Source organism: Elgaria multicarinata, chromosome 10 (assembly GCF_023053635.1).
Source record: "Elgaria multicarinata webbii isolate HBS135686 ecotype San Diego chromosome 10, rElgMul1.1.pri, whole genome shotgun sequence".
Taxonomy (NCBI): Eukaryota; Metazoa; Chordata; class Lepidosauria; order Squamata; family Anguidae; genus Elgaria; species Elgaria multicarinata.
The window spans coordinates 29,753,700-29,774,783 of record NC_086180.1 but is presented as its reverse complement, the minus strand read 5'-3'; the positions used below and the strand labels follow the sequence as shown (position 1 = coordinate 29,774,783).

Below are 21,084 nucleotides of genomic sequence, written 5' to 3'. Positions count from 1 at the left end.
CATGATTTATTTACCTCATGGTTAACCCAGAGTTTGTTGCCCTACCAAGGGTTTGTCTGGCAGACAATTGAACAAACTGTGGCTTGTTTTCTCAATGAGTTGTTTGTTTCCCTCCTCCATTGCCTGCTCCCTTCCTGAATCCCAAATGCCTTTACGATGCTGTAGCACTGTTGTGTAGAGCTGTTGTGTTGTTGTTGTTGTTTTACCACACTTCCCTTCCACCTCTGTAGCCTGGCAAAACAACAATTACATGTGACAACAACCCATGGATGAAACAACCTATAGTTCACAATCCAACAACAAACCATGGTTTCTTTCTGGGTTCTTCTTGGTTAACAAACCATAGTTTGTTAGTGCAGCTGTGTTCATACAACATGAATACCCAGAATTTGACATACCGTGGGTTAGTGTTATGTGTGAACCCAGCCAGATAGTCAATCACTCCTCCCAGGTTTGCTACTTCATCTTAAAAGCGGATTGACAACATATTCACATTGAAGCACTGGGTAAGGTACTGGTCAAGTGCAGCTGACATGTATTGTGTCTGGATAAAGTTCAGTGCTCTATTCAAGACCAAAAAATGAGAGCAAAATGGTAGTAAACAAATTTGAAAATATCTTCACATATAATTGTAAATTTCTTTATTAAAATATTTAAAAACCCACCTTTCCAACAAATGAATGAAATACTCAAGGTGGCTAAGACCAGCTAACACCAGGGAAGGGCTTTTGCACAATGGTAGAACACATGTTTTACATGCTAAAAGTCCCAGCTTCAATTCCTGATATCTCTAGGTAGAGTTGGGAAAGACTCCATCTGAAACTTCGGGGAGACCATAGCCAGATCTACATCATGCAGGATATAACACTTTGAAAGTGGTTTGAAAATGGTATATGGAAAGTGTCCTGTGCCCCAACAGTTGTCAATACTGTTATAAACCGAGGCCAGATCTACACCAAGCAGGATATGACACTTTGAAAATGTTTTGAAAACTGTATCTGGAGTGTGTCCTGGGCCCCAACAGTTGTCACTACTGTTACAAACCATTTCAAAGCAGTAGTGTAGATTCTGCCCAATATAAAGCAGTAACGTAAATTCTGTCCATGTCAGTCTGTGGAGACAGTACTGAATCATATGGTACAGTGGTCTCATTTATCATAAAGCAGCTTGTTTAGTTCCTAATAATATAATAAACTAGTTAACAGAAAGAATTGATCAGCAACATTGTGTACAGGATCAAAATGGGGTCAGACAAACTATAAACCTACCAAATGTACAATATGCTACTGTAAAGATATGCTGCAAGTATATTAAGGATTGTTGATATAGAGGGTTGTATCCATTGCGAGTCTATCTTAAATCCCATTCATTTCAATGGGTCTACTCTAAGTAGGACTGACATTGGATATAACCTAGAGAATGGGTAGAAGAAAGCAAAATTAATTATGTCTTTTACATTATAAATGCAAGTAATACCACGAAAATTCATCCTTCAACTAGACAAAATTCATGAGTCGATAAGATGAAAATATTGTTCAATAATTCAATAATAATTTTGTAGGGATCCAATGGCATGAAGGGAGAAAAAGGAGATGTTGGCTTGCCAGGTCCTCAAGGTCCCTCTGTAAGTCTTACCATGCTTTTTCAGTGCTTTCGTAAATATATAGTCTTGGTTCTCTAATCCTATATATTGCCTCCTTCATAAAGGCCAGTAGGGAGAGCCTTTTAAAGATGTTCTTCAAGTTGATACAAAGCAACAATGCATTAGCATTGCTGACCACAAACTCAGGATATCAAGTCATAGTAGCAATTTTTCTGTAAACAAGGTAGCATCTGAACTCAACTGCACGTACCTCAGCCCACTTTTGACATATTTTTATACGAATTGTGCCCCATTATTGTTTATTAAATGGTCTGACAGATTTTACTTTTTATCAGATTTAGACATGCATTATGTGTGTTGTTAAAGGATAAAACTCCCAAGTTAATGGAAATGAATGGCATTTTATAAAAAGACATGTTAACATGTGTCAATATCAACTAATTATATTGGTTTTATATGTAGATCATTGGACCACCAGGACCTCCGGGCCCACATGGTCCCCCAGGGCCTATGGTAAGTCTTTTCATCTATTTATCGGTTGGAGCTTTTTGTGAATTAAACAATATGTCAATGGGACTTTTGCAGATTCCTAGGTTAACCCAAAGGAAAATATATATATTTATCTTTCTGGAGGGTGTGGAAGGAGGATGTATCAGGGGGTTGGAGGGGCAGATGAGGTTTGGGAGGGAGGCACGTAAAAGTGGTATCTAGTGTGGTCTGATGACATAGGTGTACTTGTGGAAGACGAATTATGACGTCTGAAATTGTGGATGGCACAGGTGGGTGGGTGGGCGGCTCTCAGAACCATCCTATCAGAATCTTTGGAAAATTGATTGGAGTTGAAAGCTGTTTCAGAGTTTCATTGTTTGTCTTGTAAAGCTAGAGATTTGCTAGGTAATTAAGGATTGTTACTTAATAAATCTTTAGAGTGCCACAATCTACCCACCCCCCACATTAGCAAAGAGCAATCTCCACTCTAGAAATGTCCCCTGTATTGATTGAATTTTCATTTTTAGGGACCTCATGGATTACCAGGCCCAAAGGTAAAGAATACAGGCCTCAACTAACTTCAATCTGTTAATTCGTTATGCTGTCATTCTCATTAATCATGTTGAAGCATGCACTCATGTTTTGTCCTTTGTCTCACTTTTCTGTTAATTTTTTTTACATGGATATTCTTAAACCTTTAAGCAGCTGCTTAGAATAAAACGTTAAAGCATACTTTTAAACGTAAGGATTTATGGCAATTTCCTGTGTCTGTTCCACATCACCATAAGTTGAATTAGCCTTCTATAATGTTAATTATGGAGAGCCAGTAAAAACATCTCGTTGTCTGGTGAGAGTTTCAAGCTATGCCATTTGAAACTACCTTACACTTAAGCTTAGAACAACAGAGGATGAGTGTGCTATGCACTTGCGTAAAGTAAAATCATTTCCAGAGATTTTCTTCTTCACCTTTGTCTTTCATTCCTTCTAACGCTTCCTACTCAAGCGCCTTTCTTTTCCTATCTTTATAATAAGGTCTTTCTCATTGTTTCTGTCTATGTCTTCCTATTTGAAAAACCATGTGCTTAAATATATTCCTAAGAAGAGTCTATACCAGTCAAGAGTCCATTGCTACTTCTAGAAGCATTACTCCAGATGTATGTGAAATAAGTGTATGCATGTGCACACACATTTTAACATTAGATTGCTTCTGAGGCATAACTGAAGGAATATGCGTATGAAAGAACTTAGTGCAATTTAATTCCATAACACTCCATAACACTTTACAAGAATACATTTTAATTAGATTTTTTTAATTCTATTTTATTTTTAAAAGAGGAATGAAATGAGTTCCAGCATTGGAGAGTCACAAAATACATTACATTTTTAAGTCATATCTCTCATGCTAGAGCTAGGTCTAATCTAAGTTGAACCATTCTAATGGAACTCATTCTCCAAACCCATAATCTTGCAGATTTTATTTCTACAGCTTTAATAGCACAATCTTACATGATTAAATAAACTTTATGGTGCTTTTTTTTAACCTGGTGAAGATAATACTTGAGGGTTACGAGGTATCAGTTCAGACAAAAATACAGGAGTTTATGCCTGCCAATTTCTTTAGAATTTCCATTAAATTCCATTCAGCTGGACTAGTATATTATTTGTGTGTTTCAGTTTTATTGTAGGATGGTATTGTTCCCTTAGAACATTTCCTACTCAGGTTTGTTTTAAATTCTTGGAAAGGCACATTTGCAGTACAGCTTTTAACTGTTTTGAAGCCAAGTTTAACTGTCCCAGCTTCATACAAAGTACAATGGGAACTGCAATTTTTAAGAGCTTCTCTACACAAACGATTTATTGCACACTTGTGGTTGGCAACTCATGGAAATCTGCGGGTCCTTTTCATGAAGTTGTCAACCTCCGGTGCCTCTCCCGCTGTTTTCAAATGGAATCTTAACACTGTAGTGTGTTTATCCATATAAATATTCAAAAAAAGAAAGTTACAATGCCAGGATTGCTTTGCCTGAGAACTATGTCAATTAAATTGGCTTGGAACTGGTTTAAATTTTACTGTGGACATTCCCCTTACAATCATACAAGAATATAGTAACAGTGCTCTTGAATAACTTCCAGAGGGCTTGTGCAAGAGAAGTGTCTAGTCACTAGTGGATTGTTAGCCTATGTTGCAAAGAGGACATATTGCCAAAGAGCCTAGGTAAACCTTTAACTCGGTTTTTAATATAGTGACTCATGTGAAAATTCATAAACATGAAAAGTTTACTATCTTCTATTGGCAATAAGTGTAACCACTTTTTTTGGAGATCATTACATCATGGTTCCTTAAAATGCATAACTCATCTTCCTCTGTTAAACTGAGCATGCTTAAAGGTTTAGCATATCTTTCCATGAAATACATTCCAGTTTGCCAAGAGGAGAAAAAAGCCACTTAAGGATCACAATGCACCACTGAGCAGTTCCTAATTTTGATTGGTCAGATGAAATTTCCCTTTTCTGATTTCTTTTGCCACCAGATTATAAGGGATCTTAGAATTCATCCGAATAAACAATAAGTCATTTCGATTATAAATGACTTTATTTATTTAGGAATGTTTTGAGATGATTATCATTTGATTATGCAACATTATTATGGTAGTTCTATAAATCTATTTTAATATGGATCAGTATCATTCCCCTATATTTTATCATATTCGGATGAAAAGGTTATTGTATAATGTCCTCAACAGAACTGGTTGTGCTAAAGAACTGTAGTTTGCACCCATGTCCTTGAGTGGCTGTCTTCTGTCCCAGCTTAAATAACCCTGTCAGCACCCCAAAAATAGCATTTATACTTTTACATTTAGGGTGAACCAGGGTTAAATGGTCTGAAAGGATTGAAGGGTGAACCAGGTCACAAGGGTGACAGAGGGCCCCTTGGTCTTCCAGTAAGTAAAATACTTATTCAATTTCAGTGCAAATTGCAAACTTCTCTTTCTATTTTCAACCAAAAACTCTGGTTTACTCAATAACAAATATAAAGCTATCTCATGTTGGAGTAGAATACCAGTCTTGTTTTGTTTTTTATCCAGAGTCTGTTCTTATATCATCCCATAACACACAGTTCTGTCAATTGTTGGTTTTATTTTGATTCTTATTTTGTTATTTGTTAGCTGGCAATGTCAACAGTGTTATAGTACTATGATCTTCCATGTTAATAATGTCATTGTTTGAATATTAACCATATATATGGTTGATTGTTTGTATGTATGTATGTATATTTCCCCATGTCTTCAGTAATTTTGCTTGGGTTCAATGACTGCATTTATAATAAAGGGCTGAGACATTTCTGATTAAATTACTAAGAATTTATCTCATGTAATTTTAAGTATTATTCATTTTATGGGGACTTTTCTGATCTGATTATTTTGGAATAGTTCTTATTGGTAATAATTAAAAATTGTCTTCAATGAAAGCTCATTAAAAGCACATTTTCACATGACATACTCAAGATTGCCTTAAGTGACAGTTCTGGGAGGAATAGCAATATTTGGATTTTGGGAGTTTCATCTTTCTCTAAATACAAACATGTACTTTAACTCTCCATTTCAGTAGATAATTCACATAGTGAAATGGAAGATGGTCAAAAGTAACTGAGAGATGATCTGGTCAAAGTGAACCCTTTCAAAGGGTATTTATTGAGAATTCAGCAGGTACTTAGCTCTCTTCTACTAAAATCAGTGGGGACTTAAAATGTCTAACTTTACTTGGATCATAAGATCAAGGTATTTAAAATACTTGAGGAGCACAGTGTTCATAGTTGTCTTTTTTTTTCCAAGTGAAGCCATCTGACTTCTTCAATTCAGATTGCAGCAGTAACATTTTTGACATTTTTTAGCATAGGCTTATTTTCTTCACGTAATATCCACCAGGGGTCATCTATTTCCCAGCAATGCCAGAATGAAAAGTACAAACTTTTCACATATTTTATACATGATGGGTAAAGTCCACATGCTATTGAAGTGATTGATAAAAGAGTCTCTGATTTTAACGGATTAATGTTTTGCAGTAATGTAAACCATTGGCAGTGCAAAACTTTGTACTGGTTTGCACATTTTAATACAGTGAAGAAACAAATATTATTTAAGAATCTAGGTGTTTTTCTGTATCATAATGCCATTTCCATGAAAGCCCATTTTGTTTTTAATGCTCCACTGTTTTTCTTCACCTTTTAGTTGGGGTGAAAAATTCATTATTCCCATTGTTTTATCTTCCAAGTTAAAAGTTTTCCTTACTAACTTGTAAATAAGAATGTGTGTATTAAAGTATCAAAAAATAATAATCCATGATAATGTGAGAATTGTAATACTAATACTTCTAGGGACTGAACTCATAAAATCAAGCAACTCCACTAAAAAACACCCAGTGGAACTACCTTCAGCCCTGGATTAACCTTTAAGCAATATAAACACATGCTAAGGGCACCAAGGGAAGGGCGGCACCACAGAGTACCAGTACCAAAATCGTTTTCAATATTTTTTTGCATTTTCAATTTCCCCTTATAACAGTTTTATTTAAAAAAATGTATAAAACAGTGATGAAAAATTGTATTTTTTAATGTTGCCCTAGTTATAAGTAAGTAATTGGCTTATATTGCTTGCTGCTATTTAGTATAAAATGAATATTGTTGTTGTTGTTATTATTATTATTATTATTATTATTATTATTTATATAGCACCATCAATGTACATGGTGCTGTACAGAGTAAAACAATAAATAGCAAGACCCTGCCGCATAGGCTTACATTCTAATAAAACCATAATAAAGCAATAAGGAGGGGAAGAGAATGCACCAAACAGGCAGTATAAAAGTCAGAACAAAATCAAGTTTTAAAAGCTTTAGGAAAAAGAAAAGTTTTTAGCTGAGCTTTAAAAGCTGCGATTGAACTTGTAGTTCTCAAATGTTCTGGAAGAGCATTAAGAACAGTTTATATTCAATATAGTTGTGTGTTCTGGCATGTGGGATGGCCTTGAAGAAAACTGATTTTTTAATGTCTTATTTCACCTTCAGCACTTATTGAGTCTTAATGTCTTTCCGGCTAAGCAATGGAAGGGCCAAGGGGGCACCATTATTGGGCTGTGCTTAGGACAGCTCTGATTACCTTAATATAGACCCATTGCAAAGGGAATCAGAATTAGACTTCATGTTATATGTAAAGTATAACTAACCTAACGCAGTACTGTGATACTTATTCCAGATCCCTGTAACTTTGTGTATTCTGTGTATAAATAGAAGATGTACTTGTTCATCACCACCACGTACTAATCTCACATTCTTGTCATTCGTGTTGTCCCTATCATCTATGCTTCCACTTAACCATACAGGGAGCATCTGGCTTAGACGGAAAGCCAGGACCCCGGGTGAGTCCCTTGTGTTCCTATGTCATACTGCACTACCAAATCTACATTTCCAAATCTACATGCTTCACAGCTGATGGATCTGTCTTGTTTACAGGTTTACTTGTTAACCTGTTGATTGTTTTACTATGATTTTAATTTTTGTGAACCGCCCAGAGAGCTTCGGCTATTGGGCGGTATAGAAATGTAATAAATAAATAAATAAATAAATACAGCTTGGTACTGCTTCTACTGCTGCTGCTTCTACTGCTACAAAACTGACTAGACAACTTATGTCCTGTTTGAAGGAGAGTCCCTAGTTAATTAAAGGCTAGCAAACTTGGAGATGGAGAGAGCTTTAGAATATAGAGATTTTCACTATGATATGGTGCATATAGCTAGTGCATCAGATAAAAAGGCCCAATCCATGACAGGTAATGTAATGTAAAATCAGGCTACAGTATAATTAAAATCTTCATGCAAAAGAATGAATAGAAAATGGCCATGATAATGCAATGCACCACCCCTTACCTTTGTCAATGTACCTGATCATCGTTGCTTTGTTAAAGAATCCATCACGTTAGCAAAACTGCTCTTTGATTTGGGTGTGTGGTATAGCTTTCTTTTGCTTGTAGTTCTCCCTCTGGCTTCAGCAAGAGAAACCTAAAGTTTGCAATGCTCAGAGCAAGCCCAGATTGATATTTTAGACCACCTGCATTAGGATGTGGCTACACTAAGCAAATGTTTGAACTTTGTAATGATGGGAACGTTAAGGAATAGCATAGCTGTGAATTTAAAGTCTCCTCCATTAAACTTGCCATCTATCCTTGTGAGTCTTTACGTGAATTCTGCATGATTTTTATTATTATTTGTCTATGTCCCTTTGTTTAACACTTTAACTCCTCCTGAAGAATCTCTACTATTTAAAACTTCTATAAATCAGATAAGCTAAAACAACAAAGTAAAGATCATTGAGATGGGAAGAAGCATTATAGAGCTTATCAAAATACAGATAGGATTTTTGATTCTGCCGAGGGGATTTGCAGCTCAGTTGCCCTCACTACTAAAATCCAGCCCATATTCCCAACCATTGGCATGAAACCTGATTCTAATGAAGTTCTTTGCTAAATATAAATCTTCATTTAGGAAATTTCAATTTTTTATCAGCTCCTGTTTGTTTAAACTTTCAGGGTATTGATGGCCCAGTTGGTCCACATGGTCTTGCAGGTCCAAAAGGAGACAGAGTGAGTGCCTATTTAAGATCTTCTCAAATGCTTTTTAAAAATCATGGGAAATGACTTCCTTATACTGAGAAATGTATCAGTGCAGTGTATTTAATTGTGTTCACTCTAGTAATGTACTTGCACAAAATTAAGGTCTATTCCAAAAATTATAATAATAGAACAGCCAAATCATTAAAAAGTTCAAAATTTAAATCTAATTGACCTTTAAAATGTATTTTTCTCTGCCAGCAATGATTAGCCCGTTGAACTTCTACTGATATTGGTAATCTTTGGCAATTTATCACCAAGCAAACATTATAGTAAAAAGAATTGGCATGTATTTTACAGTAACCTAAACTGGTCTAAGAATTGAGATCTTGTCCTGAAACTCTAAAATGGGTGACCATTGTACATTCAGGTTCAAACCAGAGCATTGTACATTCAGGTACATCAGATTTTATCTTTCCACCAGTGAAATGCACACTTGATAACAGTTTGAATTTCCCCTCCTTCTTCATCCCCTGGTACTCACCCCCAAAATCCCTTGGGACCAATAGAACAGATTTGGAGGATATGTACTGACCAGGGCTGACCCTGCCATTAGACAAAGTGAGGCCGTCGCGTCAGGTGGCAGACCTGGGGGGTAGCAGCAAGATGTTGGAAGAGAGACTTATGTGCCACTCAGCCTGCTCTGAATCCCCTAACTTAGCCTGCTGACTTCCAGTGCAGTGAAAGATGCTGACCCATTACTAGTGTTGAAGTAAGTTTCAACTGCCAGCCCAGTCGTCTTTTGTACATGGAATGGGAGAAGTTACCATCTTGTCCTTTGCCTCAGGCAGTAAAATGCCTGGGCCACCCCTCGTGGGGGGAGGATGAAGAGGGAATCTCCTATTACTTAGCCCTGTGTGTCCACATTAAGGCACATCATTGTTTTAAATTCTATTGAAGAATGATGAAAAATAAAAGAAACAGATACAATTTAATTAAAGGATCCGATATATTTCGTACAGGCTTTCCTTCCTGAGAAAATATATTGTACCCTAAAAACAGTGTGATGTAGTGGTAGGAGGGATGGACTGAGGTTCAAATCCCCACCCAAGGCCAAACTACATGTTACATAGGAGAACTGTGTTAAGAGGCTGCCACCAGTTTTTTAGAAATGCATGCAATTATTTGACATGGAAGAGAAAATACACAGGTACCTGTATTTTTCCCCTGCGGGGCAGAAGCAGTTTGGGGAAACAAGTTTTGATAGGGTACATGGCTAGGTAGGGGGCCATTTAACAGTCTTCCTCCATATTGATGCTTCAAAAAATAAAATAAAAATGGCAGCCCTCTGCAGCTGTATTTCATTTCAAAAATATTTTTTGGATAGCCAATCCAGGTTATCCAATGAAGTACATTGGATAACCTTAGGCCAGTCACAATCTCTCACTTTCACATACATTACAGGTTTGTTGTGAGGTGGGTAAAGAGGATAACCTCATATGCACAGTCCTGAGCTTTGGAGGAAGGGTAGAGTATAAGTGTAATAAATAAATAAATAAATAAATAAATGCCATAATTAAAAACAAACTGTTCTCCATGTAGAATGAATGTTTTGTTTTGTTTTGTTTTTAGGGCGAAAAGGGAGTTATGGGAGACCCTGGACCTAGAGGACCATATGGATTGCCTGTAAGTTACATGACACTTTTAGAAAGTGCAAGTTTGAGAAATCTTTGATTAAATCCTACTGTGTTTTATGACCATTCATCATAGAGAAATGCAATTAGTTTAAGTAGTACAAGGTCACTGCTCATGAGGCTATCTCTTATCTCAAGTTTCGACAGATTCATACTGCTACAAACAGCTATGCTAAAATAATAGAGTAGCCTGACATAAACTTATAACAATGAGAAAAGCCAGAATTAAGAGTGACCCTCTTTGCACAACACTCACCATTTCCATTGCACTGTACATGTGTTATTATTTTTTCTCTCGGCACCAGAATGCAATAGCAAGAATTCAGGTCAATAAAATATCAGGAGTATGTTATTTTTCCTTAAAGGTCTCAGGTGTCATCAGTACAAAACAGTGATCACTTTTCATTCATACAAAATACTTTGCCGTTACAATGCTTTTATTTCTATTGGGGCAAATTTGATATAGTTTCCTATTTGACACACATAACTAGAGCATCCTTGTTTTATTTATACAACTGGTTTTGTCCTCTGTAAGTGGTTCGTATAAAAAGCATCTTATTAAATACTATTTAATAAGTAATGCATACTATTAAAAGTGTTTATTCGTTTTTCTTCAAAATAAGTAGCTTTCCATTGTACATACATTAATATATCCAATATAAGATAACTTTGAAATATGCTTTGGTTTTGGTTTTTCTAAGTGTCTTCTCCGTGATAATACTTCACTTAGAGAGTTTCTTGTGCCTTGTTGTTAAAACAAACCCACAGATTCAGGGGCATCCCTGAGTTTTGTACACAGTACAATTGCTATACATCCGAATAGTCCTGGCAGATACCTTCCACAGTTTCAGCTAACCGTCACAAAGCTTAACACAATTAATGTGGTTCTTTAATAGGGCAAAGATGGCGAACCTGGCCTTGATGTAAGTAATATTTATCATCTGTTTATTTGTGTGGTAGGTAACAGTTTCTTTCAAATAATGGTTGCATGCTTGGAGCATGTTGATTTTTCCCCCCATTTGGTGTGCATGATGATCATGCAGAGAATATACTAGACATTGCATTGTTGTATGCCTTTAAATAACATCAGAGGAAGAGAAATAACAACACTTGGGAGTGTGAAGAGAGCACTGCTAAGAAAGGGCTATCTTGTAAATCCCACCATAAATAGTGCCTCTAATTAGTGCAGCAACTAATGCTAACTAGAGCACGTGATTGATGTCCGTGGAAAGTGCTATTATAATTCTGTGCTATTATCATCTGTAGAGGCCTACAGATGCAGTCAGTGGTGCTTGGGAAATCCAACCACATGTAGTTGGTACCACAGGACACTCATTTTGTGATAGCAGCAGCCCTTACAAGATTCTGGCGTTTTTTTCACCTTGCAGACACAAGCCCTCTAAAAGAAAGGTTGCCGTCTCATGTTAAAATAATTTAAATTTCATGGGAAGTTTTTTCACGCAAACACATGACCATAGACAGCATCCACACCGTTCTGTTTCCAAGTTGCTCTAACACCACCGATTGCATGTGTTGATTGCAGTTGAGTGTATCTCTTAACAGAACATCTCTTGGACATCCCATGTTATATAACTTCTTTTATGGTGGGAGAGAATAATTGTCAACTTTTTGCCCACCGTGTTCAGTGCCAATGACCCCTCTATTGAAGCACTTCTCTTTAGATGTTGCTAGTGCTAGGTTGCATGTAGGAGAATAGAAGTGACTTCTGCTTTATCTGGGAATCTTCAATACCTCTATCTTGCTGAATATTATGACCTTTTAAAATTCCACATTATTTGGTACAATATTCTTGGTGTGTGTGTGTGTCTATAATTCAGTTATACAACAAAAAATAAACCCACATATCAATTTACAGAAGCCAATAGAGGTATTTTTGTTCATTTTTTATAGGGTTTCCCTGGTCCTCGCGGAGAAAAGGGTGATGTAGGAGAAAAGGGAGAAAAGGTGACCTCAATGCTATTAACCGTTGTTTGATTACTTAGCCTAGTCAGCCTTTTTGTCCCAGCCCTGTAATTTGTCCCATTAAGAGTGACTTTTGTTCCTTCTGTGTGCCAAAAGCCATGTCACGGATCTTTGCTAGACAAAGTCATCTGTCAGAATGTGAAACAAAGCTTCCACCCAGATCCAGAAAGGTCAGCAGTTTCCATAATGGGAGAGGAAAGGCTTTCTCCTCCAAGACTCCTGGCAGTCTGTGTTTGTTTATATAACAGCTACTGACAAGAGACATTGGAGTAGCAACAAGGTAGGAGACAGTGGGCCAGATTGACAGCTTGTGTAAATCAATATAGGTCCATTGACTTCAATTAAATGTGTGCTGTATTTATACTTCGTAAGCGTCTGGCTCATGGCTGAGAAGACAGAAGCTAAACTAAAAACATGTTGAGTTCATCCAGAGAAAGTTAGGCACGTTTGAATCCTCTTGAAAGCGATGGTTAAGCACACGATTAAGCACTTAATCCTGTTGATGCAACTTCAGCCTGTTGTTGGATTGCTCCCACATGCCACAATCCAGCTTCTCCTGACAAATGCAGGAGCTCTGTTGCACATACAGGGCTCGTACGCATGCATGGGCTCCTATATACAGTTCTTTACGTACATCTTCACTGCACATGCAATACTGGAGATGTGGGAGCTCTGATATGCCCACAGAATGCTTGCATTTCTCTGTTCAGTTTAGTGGGCAGGATCAAAAGGAGCAAATTTCAGAAATTAAGAACAAGAGCAAAGAGAGACATTAACAGTAGTTTCCGTACCACATTATACGCATGGAAAAGCCGTCACTCAGTTATCATGGACTGGGGCTCCAATGCCACCCCTGTCCCTGAAGCTATGTGTTAGGCATGTCTATGTGTTAGGCATGAATGGCTGTGATGGGAAAGTCAACATGCATAGACTTTCCCAGGAGCTGGAAACTTGTTCCATCAGGATTCCATTCCCAGGGCAATGTACATACATAGATGGTTGTAGGTAGCCTATCCCCTTGCAGATATCCACACCTCATGCATGAACATTGGAGACAGGGGGTCCTATGGAACCTTGGGAATGGAGCCAGGAACACAGCTCCCCTCCCCTCTTCCCATGTACAACACAGGAAAAGGGCTAATGGAAGGGCTAGGAAGTTGAAGCAGCATTGGAGGATTAAACATAGTATTCATTAAGGGTGTGCACAGGGGAAAACATTGGTTCAGGTCCCACCCCTGTGCTTTGGACTTCAAGTCAGAGCTTTCAACTGACATCACACTTTGATTCAGAACTGAGGTGGGGCCTTTCTTCAGTCCATTTTCCAAGTTTTGGGATGTCTTCCTCATTGGCTATGATAAGGAAATCAGCTGTAGTTAAGATTTTAATTATTTGGTAGAATTGAGTGAAACCTGCCAGATTTCACCTAAGTAGATGCAGGGGATTTTGTGCAATAAGCCTGTAAAATATATGTGGAATTAACAGGAATGCCTATACCTTTTTAAAAAATATTTTTGGATTAAATATGCAGGCATAGTATGTAGCCCTTTCTGAGGAGATAAAGGCTACTGCATCTCAGACAAATAGGTATAGGGTTTTTTTAATCTTTGATTTGTGTGTGGGGTGAGGGAAGGGAGAGAAGTGATCTGGAAACTTCTGCTGCCTCCTTAGTAGTGATGGGAGAGTGAGTGATGTTCGAGCTTGTATGGGTTCTCTGTTTTCCGCCTCGATGCTCGTCTCACCTTCTTCTCACTCCCAAATGTGATAGTCTTTTTTTCGAACAGGAAAAGTATGCAATGTCTAACACAAAAAAATATGCATTTTCCCCAACCACATACCCCCAAATGCAATTTCCATCATAGGTAATTTCCCTCATAGATTAAAATGTGAAAATGCATCAAGGGAAGAATGTCCATTTTTGGAGCGGCGCACTTGCACTACATTTGCCACTCTTCAGTTTCATCCTTAATAGCACTTTGTTGAAGTATATGAAATTGTACACAAATGTAGTGCTTGGTACATGTGATGAGAGCAATCCTAATCCTCAGATCTAGCTTGGTGGAGCGATTTAAGATAAGATGGAGGTTTCCCTCCGTTGGTCTCCACAGGCAGGAGAGGACTTCCGCCACAGGGAAAGAGGCCTGCCACAGAGGCCTTTGTTCCACCTGCAGAAATGTTCAAAAATTCATCAAATTGTGTTTACAAAAGTAAAAGCCACCCTCCAAAACTCCAAGGCAAGTCTTACGTTTTGGAACCATCCCACTTCTGTTTGGACTGCTTCAGGATGGATTTGTCTTGGTTTGGACGATGTTCAAGTATCTCTAAGGTGTCCCATTTCATCTTGGAATTTGTGCTTCATTCAACGTGGATGCACACTCCTAATATTAACTTGAAAGTGAGAAAAATTAACAGAATATAAGGGAATAGTTATTAAAACTAAACTATATATTGAAGAATAGTCATTTCAGTTTGCAGAGCATGAAATACTGACATAAATCTTAGTTTATGCCATTGCCATTGTATAATGCTTGATTTTCCCCTATAAGAACCATTTATTTTTAGGATGAGACCATAAGATTTATTTAGTCAGACCATAATTCATCTATGAAGTCAGTGGGCCTGTTCACATGACACAGCCTGCTATGGCTTAATTTCCCCACAGGGCCTATCATGTTGTGCTAGGTGCCCATAGGCACCATTTTTGTATGGTACAAAAATGTGAACCCAGGGGTTGTTTGAGGGTTAGATAACCCTCAAACACTCTAAAACATGCCATGAGTTATTGGGGGGGGTGTCATCTAACCCTCAAACATTCCCTTCTGCCTCAGTTTGCACCACAATACAAGCTACAGTAAGCCAGGCTCCATGCAAAAATAGCACCTGAGGGCACCCAGCATGACATGACAGCCCTGCAGATAAATCAAGCCATGGTGGGCTGTTGTGTCATTCGAACTAGTTCAATGATTTTAAACTGCAGGATGACATGGTTTTTGTAACCACATAGATTTTCCCTCGATTTTCTGGGAGCATGGAATAAATCGACATTTGGGTGAAATCTGCCTTTCAAATCCATTAATGTTTTTCTAGTCTTTAGAACTCATAAATATTAGGGCGAAATCTAAATCCTACATAAATAAAAATGTCCAGTTTGATTCTTGCTGGTCACATTTTGATTAATACCCTATCTTAGGCACTTCAGCATCTTGGGCAAAATATCAAAATACCTAATCCATCTGATTTCTCTGACTTATCAGCTGTTCTTCAAATCCACAGCTTGGCCGTAATCCTCTATCAGGCTTCCTTCACTTTTCCTTCCCTCAAACCCCACCTATTTCTCACTCCTGGGGTCCTTTGCCCTTATCCATCTGACTCTTGATGGGCCATAACAACTTTGTGTTAAGCCACTTCAGAGTTTGTGTTAAGGATGAGATAAATATATATAACATAATAAACAGCTGCTCACTCTCAGCACACTCCCTACTCATGTGATGCCATTTAGGCCTGCCAAAGAGTCATGCTGGCCCTAGTGAAAGTGTAACACATTTGGGGTAATGTATTATTTTAATAGAGTGTGGAGGGCCTCTCACATGATCAGTACAAAAGGCAAAATGTGCTGTGTCCATCACTTTTGTTACCATACTAAATAGAAACACTGTTTCAAACAATGTTCTATTCCTGTGTTCCCACTTCATCTGTTGTGCAAATGGGATCCGGCACTCACGAGACGGAAAGTTAGCAGTTCTAAAAGCAACCCCAGAAACAAATGGAAATGCTCATTTCCGGATTGGTACGGGTCTGTTGAGCTTCCTTCTGCACGTTCTGCTGATCTGCCCCATTCCAGAAACTAGTGTTCCTGCTCATTCCGGGTTGCTTTTTGAACTGCTAACTTCCCCTCACTGCCCTTTGACTCACAATTTTCTGTGTTTCATCTGCTAAGTTCTGCAGTTTTTGCTTCTTCTTTTTAAAATCTTCAATGTACTCAAAGATATTTTGGCACACAGACAAGACAGATGAATAATACTTTTCATATGATGTAATACAGTATATCTCTCCATGGATATGTGTTTGATTCTCATTGGAATGTTTGTCCTATATGCCATAGTATATCATGCGTGTTGTGTAACGTCACTTTTTGAATATATATCAGCACGATAATTAATTTCTTACATTAACTTAAGGTGAAAGCCTAACTCTTTGGGGGAATTTGGGAGTTTGTCATTGATTCTATAGAATGTATGTTCTGCCTTGTTAAATATTGTTACATTTTTTAAAAAAACTGTATCAAACCTTTTATTTTCTGCTGTAAATGGATGCATAATATTTTTGGTGAGAAAATGGGTGAATGTCCATTTGCTATATGTCATCCTCCTCTTGCCTGCCATTTCAGGGGTGCATCCCTCCCTTCTCATTTTACCTTGTTTCCTTACAATTCCTCTTGTCTTTTTTACCCTTTTCCTTACAAATTTAATCTTTCCTACAGCCATGACCTTGACAATCCCTCCTTGGTTGCTCCTTATTTTATTCTACTAATTTTCCTTCTGCTATTTCTCCAACTCAATATTCTTAATTTTCCCTCATTGCGTGTGGTGTCCCCCCCACAAAAAAATAGAAGCACTTTTGGTTGTGTTGAAAACTGTGAGTGAGCCTGAAACTCATTGACCATTGAGATCAACTGATCAGTTGAGAAGTCAATTTTAAATTAGCTCTCAAATTGCCTCCCACTGACTGAAGATGAAGTCATTTTCACAAAAAGCAATTCTATATTTCTAAGCACCAAATTTGTTTAGTAAAATCTGTTATGTTAACTCTACATTCTGAAATTTCCATAATGCACACTTCTTTAAAAGAAGTTCTATTTTCAGGCACATGACTAAGCTCTAAAAATGATACTTTAATCCATGAAAAATGCCAATGAAGATTTTATTGCAATTTTAATTAGAAAGAGAAGATCTGTTGGACAAATATTATAATATCTTTAGATCAAGCAACTTGGTTCTTTTTCCAGGATTGGAAAAAGAATCCAAATGTGATTTTCTAGGCAACTGACCCTTTACTGAACTTTTTTAAAAATGGGATTAACAGAGCAATGGCCTAGCAAAGACCATATTAGAACTAATAGACAAAATATAAATTAGGAAAAGATAGGTTGCAGTAAATTGCGCTCATTAAAATCCACCAAAGATTTCATTTGTCTTATTTTTTCATGTCATTCCATTTCATTCTATTCACAGCTACATCAATATATCCAGTTTTCAAAAGCCCAACACTGAGGCCTTAGCTAGACCTAAGGTTTATCCCAGGATTGTTCCTGCCTGTTCCCGGGATATCTTGTGTGTCATTTACATGAACAGGGATGACCCCAGGACAATCCAGGGATAAACCTTAGGTCTAGCTAAGGCCTAAACTTCTAGATGGACCATTCAATCCTGAATATTGAGATGCAGCACTATTAGGACAACAGCTCCCTCATTGACAAACAGCAAACATGATCTGATTTTCTGAACAGAAAGCCCAATCTAGAGTAACGTATGCACACTTAGATATAAACAGTATTCCTGGGTGCACTGGATTTCCCATTCCATTGTGCAATTCCATCAGTGCAAAAGCATGAGTTTCTCTTGAGAAAGATGAGGAAGGTCTTCTGAACAGGATCTCAGGAGAAATACACATTTCACTGCAGTGACCTACTTTCCTGTAGCTTAATCCCACACAACTCTAGAAATCTGTCCATGCATATGAAAAAAAAAAACCTGGTTGGGATGAATGATCCTTCCTATGCAAGTATCACTGCTCCTAGGAGTACTCTGAGGATTTTCCTGGGAGAGACTAGTCCCCCCTTGTGGGAAATCAAGGACAGGAAATTTCCTCCAACACCACTGTGGTAATATGTGAATTGGCCATTGGAAAATTGATTGGAATGCCCAATCGATCAACTGTTGTGAACCACCCAGAATATTGACTATTGGACAGCATAGAAACATGTAAATGCTTTCAAGAGATGACTGAACTAGGTGAATTTTATTTGAAGGAGTTTTCAAATGCCTCTTTGGGTCCAATATCCAACAAATAGGTCATAATTTCATGCACTGCTTTAGGATTCAAAGCATCAATTATAGTAATACAGAAACTCAATACAACCAAATGGATGCAGTTGTTGCTTATGATCATCATATAATTTATTTTTCCACATAATGCCTCGTGCAAACTAGAACACAGTGGTAAGTGTCCTTTCAGCCCTCCATTGGCTAAAAGATAATTTTTTTTTAAAAAAAAAAAGATCTTTTAAAACATTGCTTTTTTTCCCTGAAAAGAATGAAACATTTGTTTTATCCAAACTATTGTGTCCACAGGGGGAAAAGGGAAAGAAAGGCAAAAAGGGGCCTAAAGGGGAGAAAGGAGAACAGGGTGCCCCGGGATTAGATGCACCTTGCCCATTGGTACGTCTCACTCATGTATTGGAAATGTCTCCTCTTACAGTAGATAATATAGTAGGATGTCGCAAATATAAGGAGGAACAAGCTACAGCTTTTGTGTAATGCTGGTATTAATTCAGACCAAAGAACCCAGTTGTCCAGGTTCTTTAAAAAAGAATAATCTCATCAGACATTTGGCCTAACTCTCTTTAAAATAGCACTTTAAATTCTTGAAACAGAATGGGCATTCATGGCAGTTTTGTCCATAAATTGCTGTGTATATGCTTTCATTCAGGATGCTAGTTGTCATTTCTCATATGGGTAACACTTGTCCCTGATATCTGAGTTATTTCTAGGGAGCAAACCACCAGCATCGTTATTGGTCACACTTCTCGTTAGCTTGCTTCTCTTTTACTTTGCTCTTGTTTGGTTGTTCCAGCGAAGTCAATGCAAAAGACATTTCTTAGTAACGTTGCAAGTTAATCTTTACAAACAGGGATTCCGTGGAATTAAGGGGGAAAAAGGGGAGCCAGGCCAGCCAGGCCTGGATGGGCTGGATGCCCCTTGCCAATTGGTACAGTATTGCTCTTTCCTTCCAACCCTGCATGTGATTCCTGTGTTTCCAGTCAGTTGTTTCCAATGTAAAGTTTGCAACGAACGGACTTTACATTATACCTCCCCATACATGCATGTGCATGATCAAACTGGCTGCTTTGGTGACAATAACAGCATCCAGAGATCACACATCCTTTCAACATCCGCAGCGTAACACTATGCACTTTTGCACCTGCATCACACAGTGGATCTGAGTTGGTTTTATTCCAACATTTGCAATAAGTATGATTTCCCTTCAGGAGTGTTTGTCTTCCCTTCCCTTTCGCCACCACCCAAACGTGCTCTGCCGTACTCACCATGAATGAAATTGTCCTTTCTGCTGACCCGAAGCAGATACACAAATCCCGTGTCTGACTAAGTTCTGCTTGCCCTGCCCCTAGCTGTGAATTTGATCTTAGCTCACCACCGAACGAGTTTCACACTTTTGCGTCTCGGGTGTTTGTGCAGCTTTTTATTTAATCATAAAACTAGGGTAATAAAAGGCCCATGCACAGGGAAAAAAATGAATAAACTCTGATCCGAAGCACACTGATATAAAATCAGAGATACTTTCCTGTAATAATATCAGTATGGTGGTCCCAGTGTGCATACACAAACCCAGTGGAGGCTGGTGGCTCCAATGTCAGTGGGGCTGTGAAACTGCTCTGACTTTCAGCCAGAAACAGTCAGAACTCTATAGGAGAGGGCCAAGGTGCTGAAACAGAGTGCATTGACAGCATCAGTTATCGGAGCCACCGATTTCCACTGCAGGTGCCCCAAACCAGTAAGCTCTCTCATCTTTGTGCAAAGAGACTTCCTTGTTAACTTTTACTAATCACCTGGTCCCACTGCTCCTCTTCCTTGCTGCCTCTTCACATGTCCCCTCTAAGAAAGTGGGCAATGACATGAGTGAGGAAGAGGGGCAGTGTCCTCCATATGTCTTGCCCTTTTCTTCAGGGTGACTGGGTGGATAGTGCCCACAGTGAAAAAGCAAACCAGTGGGCAGTGAGAAGGAGGTGGACCCAATGGAAGGCATCCAACCCAAGGGCCCTTCAAAAACTGGAGCACGCACTGTGTCCACACACACCGCTCAGTTTAAATGAATTGAGAAATATACACATACAGTGGAGTTCTGTGTGCTCAAAGGATTGAGGCCGTGGGCTTCAAGATGCACATAAACCCTGTTCAGGCATTCAAGAGAATGTGTGAGGACTTAAAGTGTGTTCCTGGAAGGAGCCATGCATGCATGCCTCCTATGTCTCCAGGCATGCTGGTCTCACCTCACCTCAGCTCAGATCTTGATGTGTTGAAACAGCAGTGTCTGAATGAGAGTTCTACTCATCTTTGTTTGAATGTATGTAGAACCCTCTGAAATTACTGAACCTCCCCGTTATCAGGGTTCCCAATCATGCAATGAGTTCAGCGAGTTCTACTCGCACACTACTTTGGGTTCAGGCCTTGCCGATTTAACATAACAAGCTTTGAACAGAGGAGGGCAGGTCTGGCATGCCCAGAGACACAGGAGCAGGTGCCAGTGACCATCCCAGGACACACTTGAACCCCTCATGCATAGGACTACAGAATATTGAAAGACTGAGAGCTGTTCCGGTCTATTTGATGTCAAGGGAATGCTCTGCACAGACAATTCAATTAGGTATGAGTAAAAATATTCCCCTAGTATTGATAGTGGGAACTGTCTTTTGATGTATT

General features: G+C 38.4%; 1 protein-coding gene across 1 annotated transcript in view; it reads left to right on the top strand.

Moving 5' to 3' along the window:
- COL25A1 (collagen type XXV alpha 1 chain) overlaps positions 1–18,903 on the top strand; it is a 316,152-nt gene extending 297,249 nt beyond the window's left edge. Inside the window, exons 28-35 of the mRNA XM_063136097.1 lie at positions 1,562–1,624; positions 2,066–2,116; positions 2,620–2,646; positions 8,673–8,726; positions 10,326–10,379; positions 11,284–11,310; positions 12,299–12,352; positions 18,718–18,903. Of these exons, the coding sequence (XP_062992167.1) occupies positions 1,562–1,624; positions 2,066–2,116; positions 2,620–2,646; positions 8,673–8,726; positions 10,326–10,379; positions 11,284–11,310; positions 12,299–12,352; positions 18,718–18,903 (516 nt within the window). The remainder of the gene's footprint in view (positions 1–1,561; positions 1,625–2,065; positions 2,117–2,619; positions 2,647–8,672; positions 8,727–10,325; positions 10,380–11,283; positions 11,311–12,298; positions 12,353–18,717) is intronic.
- Positions 18,904–21,084: the final 2,181 nt, after the last annotated feature.